General features: G+C 35.7%; 1 protein-coding gene across 1 annotated transcript; it reads right to left on the reverse strand.

Annotated features, from left to right (window-relative positions):
- Positions 1 to 4,196: 4,196 nt before the first annotated feature.
- LOC132063685 (cytosolic sulfotransferase 14) lies at positions 4,197 to 5,628 on the reverse strand. Its single transcript, XM_059456361.1, has one exon. It carries the CDS (start codon positions 5,494 to 5,496, stop codon positions 4,414 to 4,416), a length of 1,083 nt encoding a protein of 360 aa, XP_059312344.1. The 5' UTR covers positions 5,497 to 5,628; the 3' UTR covers positions 4,197 to 4,413.

Raw genomic sequence — 5,628 nt, forward strand, 5'->3', positions numbered from 1 at the left:
TTGTTGATATTTGTATGTGTACAGGTGTAGTTAACGGCGAACAGGTAGTCGATACTTCATCATTCCAGCTTACTTCAGTCCAGTTCAGTCGAGGTGAGCCACCATTAGATCATGGCGCCTTCTTCTTCTTTAGTTGACTTAGTAGTATTCTGAGCTACGTCTCGTACTTTTATATTCAGCCTAGTAGTTCCATGACTTAGACATTTTACGGGGTTTATGGGCAGACTTAGTATTTGTATTTCGCTTCCGCACTTTTCTTTATATTATGAGAGACATTGGACATTATTCATTTTATTCGTTAATCTTAGCATGATTAGCTTAGAGGGTTCGCCTTATGGGTAGAAGCTCGTAAGGTGCCCTGTCACGGCCGAAAGTGTCAAATTTGGGTCGTGACACTATACGATTCTGAACATCTGATATGATATAACTAACTAGTCTATGAAACCTCTGACATGAGTCTGACTGCTAAGCTATTCTTGGGACAATGCCTCCGGCATACCTTAACTGCAAAACTAACATAAATATAAATACTGACTAAATCCCGAATAAGATGGGGCTCACCAAAAAGCTAATACGAGTAGTGTCCTAACGAGTTGATCCGTCGTCCTGTAAATCTGCATCGTGAAACGCAGGCCCCCAGGCAAATAAAAGGGGACGTCAGTACATTTAAATTGTATTGGTATGTAAAGCAACTGAATGGAATAAGCATGACACATGAAAATAATAGAACTCGAAAAACCGTATCCGTGTCGAACATGAACATGAGTATCCGACATATATATTATATATATATATATATATATATATATATATATATATATATATATATATATATAAAAGAGTAAAAGCATTTATAGTTGGGAGAGCATTAATAGAACCGACAACATGAATCACCAGTGGATACGTGGAATCTGGTACCTGGCCCGATCAACAGATCAATCTCATACCTTGCCAGGGGTATGAGACATAATCATGACATGAAAAGGATCCAATCAATAAAACATGAAGGAATCGTCCTAACTAGGCAGAGCGATCCTTATCCTGCGGTGGCAAGCGTAGTTTCAGGCTATCTGAGCCTTCTTGGTAATCTGTGCAACTCTCAAAAATATGAACATGAAAATATGTGGCATCCGAACCCATGATTTTCTTAAACACGAGTTATAGACATGAATTGTAAGTATAATATAACATGAATACATAATTACATAACATACTTGTATGAAAACATGGAGACATGCACGATTTTCATGAAAATAAGCATAATAGTTCATATCTTGCATTTAAGAACCATGGAATGCAAAGTATGGGTTTTCATGGATTATGGACAGATTCTCAATAACCAAAATGGAATATCAAGAACACAATAACGAATTATTAATACAAACATGGTATATCATGATACATATACTTAAGGTTATCATGAACATATCTAGAACCCTAGTTTTTGGTGAACTTTCATATAACCATGGAAGAACGTGGCGTGGGGAAGAACAATGATGTTCCTACACGTACATAGAAACCTTAATACCTTAATCGTTGTACAATACGTGATAAAGTTCGTGTCTTGAAGAAGAAATCCAAAAGCCTGAATCTTAACCCTTGAATTTGGGTTTTCTTGGAAATCTTAGGTTGGGAACAATGATTTCCTTATTAGATTACATGAATACACGTTAGAATTGACTTGGAAGGGCTTGGAATGGCTTACCTTAATGTCTTAGATTGATGGGAGAAGAGGAATTTCGTTCTAGGGCTTAAAGGAATGAAAAATAGAATTAGAAGACTGAGCTGGTGTATTTATACTTAACTGCGTCGGGAGAATTAATGACCATAAATACAATTCGTATTTTGAGATACGGTCCGTATTTATGGACCGTATATTCTCATGGAACAAAAACATAATGTCGGGGTGATTTTCTCACTAAATACGGTCCATATATACGGACCGTATATTTGGTCGGTATTTAGTCATGGCAATTTTCAGGGAGCGCACTTCTCTGCGACCATTCAGAAACGGCCATAAAACTTTGTATGGATATCCTTTTGACCTCCATAATATACCGTTAGAAAGGTATTTCAAAGAACTACAACTTTTATTAAGGAAATTTTCCCAAATTCCCAATGAATAAAGGGGTTATAGTCTTGAAGTAATACCTTCTGCAAACTCACTCCGACTTTACTTTATCCAAAGACTCTTCTTATGACTTGATCAGTTTTCAAAACACTTCCTATACTACTCATATTAGTTCTATTATACCCCGTCTTACGAGTCGAAGTCTAGCCCGAATGCACGAGGTGTTACAGATTAATGAGATGATCTATAGACACACAAATAACTGAGGTTTCTTAGACCACAAGTTTTAAAACTTTTTTGCTTTCTTAAACTTCGTGTCACTCAAATACCTTTACATAAATTTAGACGCAAGAAATATTATTTATAAATAATAAATTTCAAAAGTCCCTAAACATAGTTGATAATAAAAACTATTATTTACAATAACTAACATATTATTTACAAACAACATATACGCAAGGCAGCCCGGTACACAAAGCATCCTGAGTTAGCAGGGTCTGGAGAAGGACCGCACCCCAAAGGATGTGATGTAAACAATCTACTCTAATGCAAGAATTGGTGGCTGCTTCGACGGCTTAAACCTGTGACCTATAGGTCACACGGAGATAACTTTACTGTTGCTTCAAGACTCCCCTTCACGAACAACATATACATAAAAGTTTCTCTATCCATGAAATTCCTAAATACAGCAAATTTTTCTTACAATAGTTATATGTTCGCGCGGATAAATTTACTAGTATAGAGAAATGGGTAAATGATTAAGGCCAAGGAATGCTTAAATGTAAAGAAAGATATAAATGAGAGCATTACGTAAGTGCTTGAAGATAGATAGAAGGTAGTAGTAAAATGAACAAAATTACGTGATTGATAGTAGAAATAAATAAAAAGAGATAACGACGGGCTATTAAATGCTTAAATGTAAAGAAGATATAAACGAAAGCAGTACGTAAATGCTTGAATATAGATAAAAGGTAGTAGTAAAATGAACCAAATTAAATCACGTGATTGATAATGGAATTAAATAACAAGAGATAATGATGGGTTGTTAGATTAAATGTAAAGAAAGACATGAACGAAATCGATACGTAAATGCTTGAAGATAGATATAAGATAGTAGTAAAATGAACAAAATCATGTGATTGATAATGGAATAAAATAACAAGAGATAATGATGGGTTGTTAGATGCTTAAATGTAAAGAAAGATATAAACGAAAGCGATACGTAAATGAAGATAGATAAAAGGTAGTAGTAAATTTGTCATGTGCCCACTTCGGCTCAAATTAGGACATCTCAACTCTCAAGTCTCAACCACCTTCAATTGCATGAGTCGCACTCTCAATTTTTGAGTTTTGACATATATTTTAGTTCGAGTTTCAAGTGATTATATCAAATAAGAGAAAATCGAGTCCTCAAAAAGGAGGGAGAGGATTGAGTCGTGAAATTAAGATGAAACTTATGTTGTTTAACTTTGTTTTCATTATTTAATATGTACACACATATATAGATAATGGATAATATATTAAAAAAATCCTGATGGAAATTGGAAAGTTCAAGATGAAATCAACGTCATACTTTTGTTCTACAAGAAACTAAACACTTTGAATTCCCAGATTTTCCTCCAAGCCCAATTCCCAAAGTAGAACTGGATCTCATTTTCAAACCCCTCTGTAGACTTTAATTTCTCATGCACATGATGAACATTGCACATTGTATCGTAGCATTTCTCATTTATTTAGTTCTGACAACATTTACTCTCCTGTCTAACCTCGTTAATTTCTTCCCAATTCATCCAGGGACCATCCCTCCAAAGCTACTAACTTTCTTCTTTCATTTTCAGCTACACATAACAACTCACACACACAAGAAAATAAAAATGTCCACATCTAACTCACCTGTAGATTCTTCAATTAGCCTGAGATACGGTATCGCCATTGCCATTGGCATATTAAATATTAATTCTCATTTCACTCATCATGTTTGCTTCCTATGCTTGTCTTCGTTTCAAATTAACTGGAAATTTTAGTACACAACAGAGGTTACAATCTACATAAATCTATTTTATGCGGAATATAAGATTAAGAATATACGTGACTTAATAGTACATGGATTAAAATATCTCAAATGTCCATTACAACTTTCATCCATTAAACAATCTTTACGAAACAATAGCAAACACGACAGATATTTTGCATTATACAAGAAATAATACTCATATACTAATCCTTATTACAGTCAACGCATTATTAATTCATGCAATACTAATCTTCACATTATAATTCATGCATAACTTATCTTTGAACCAAACTGACCCAATTGGAAGCAAACTTAATAGTTTCTTGATTCAACAGACTGTGAAGGTAAGCCCTGAGCCTTCTAATTTTTCTTCCATAACATTAGAAAGTCTCTCAAACATGGAAGGGGTAAAATAATTCACCCAATCTCCAATCTCACCTTTCCTAAACAAATCACTGTTTTCATAGTTTGAAATTGCTCCTTTCCCTTTCTTATTCACTTGTAAATCTTTCATGTTCTGGAAGCTACAAAGACTTGATATATCTTCAATCATTCCTCCCTTTTCCTCTTCCTCTGTAAAAGCAAACCCCAAAAACTCAGCTAATTTCTTCAATTGGCCACACATATCTACTTTCATGTCTTCATATTTCAAGAACAAGACTTTATCTGGCCTTTCTAAGCTTTCTTTCCAGTAACCCAACATATGGTCCCAGTAAGGACCAAACCCTATAACTCCCCTGCAATACAAATCAAATGCTTCCTCAAAAGGAAGAGGGCCCAGAGATTCAGGCCTGATTTTGCCAAGGTAGTGCCAAATTGAAACAAAGGTATCAAAAGGGTTCCTGCAAATGTACACAATTTTGCAATTTGTGGTATTGACTGAATCAGGTAGTGCCACGAAAGGGACGTGGGTGGCAACAAGTCGTGGAGAAGAAAGCAAGGAAAGATCAGGGAGGCGATTACAATCGGCGTAAAGTTTGTACTCTAGGAAAGGTACAAGTTCATGAGGATTCTGAGTGAGCAAAGGATGATGAAGGTTCTTTGGTTGAACACTGAATTTGTTCCTGTTTACGATGGCGAATGTGAGTGCTTTTAGCCAAGTGGTGCCGGATTTTGGTATGCTGGCAAGGATCAGGTCACTATCTTGAGCTTTAAAGTGATTTTGTGTCGAAATTATGGCTCGGATTTCTTGGGGTTGACACCAATAGCCTTGAAATAGGAAGAGATTGGGTGTTCTCCAGCCTTTTTCTTTGGGAAGAGAAGTGAGAAACTCATCAAGCTCTTCACTGAGAGTTTCTTCTTGTTTTGGTTTTCCATTCTTGGATTGGGTTTTGAGGAGAGATGTGATGTATGTCATTTTTTGAGTGTTGCTTAGCTGATCAGTAAGTGATGGGAAGGATTTGATTTGCATCAGAAAGTAAGAGCCTGGCTATTATAAATAGCAAAAGTGGTCCACACTCTTTGTTCTCAACTTTATATGCATGAAAAACATGGCAGACTGGGAAACCGAAAAAACAACCGGAGCAGGGGTTGTTGGAGTCGT

This window comes from Lycium ferocissimum, chromosome 7 (assembly GCF_029784015.1).
Source record: "Lycium ferocissimum isolate CSIRO_LF1 chromosome 7, AGI_CSIRO_Lferr_CH_V1, whole genome shotgun sequence".
In the NCBI taxonomy this organism is placed as follows: Eukaryota; Viridiplantae; Streptophyta; class Magnoliopsida; order Solanales; family Solanaceae; genus Lycium; species Lycium ferocissimum.

What these genes read in the sequence shown, in the direction of transcription:
- LOC132063685 (XM_059456361.1), bottom strand. Translation starts at nt 5,496, where the DNA reads ATGCAAATCAAATCCTTCCCATCACTTACTGATCAGCTAAGCAACACT.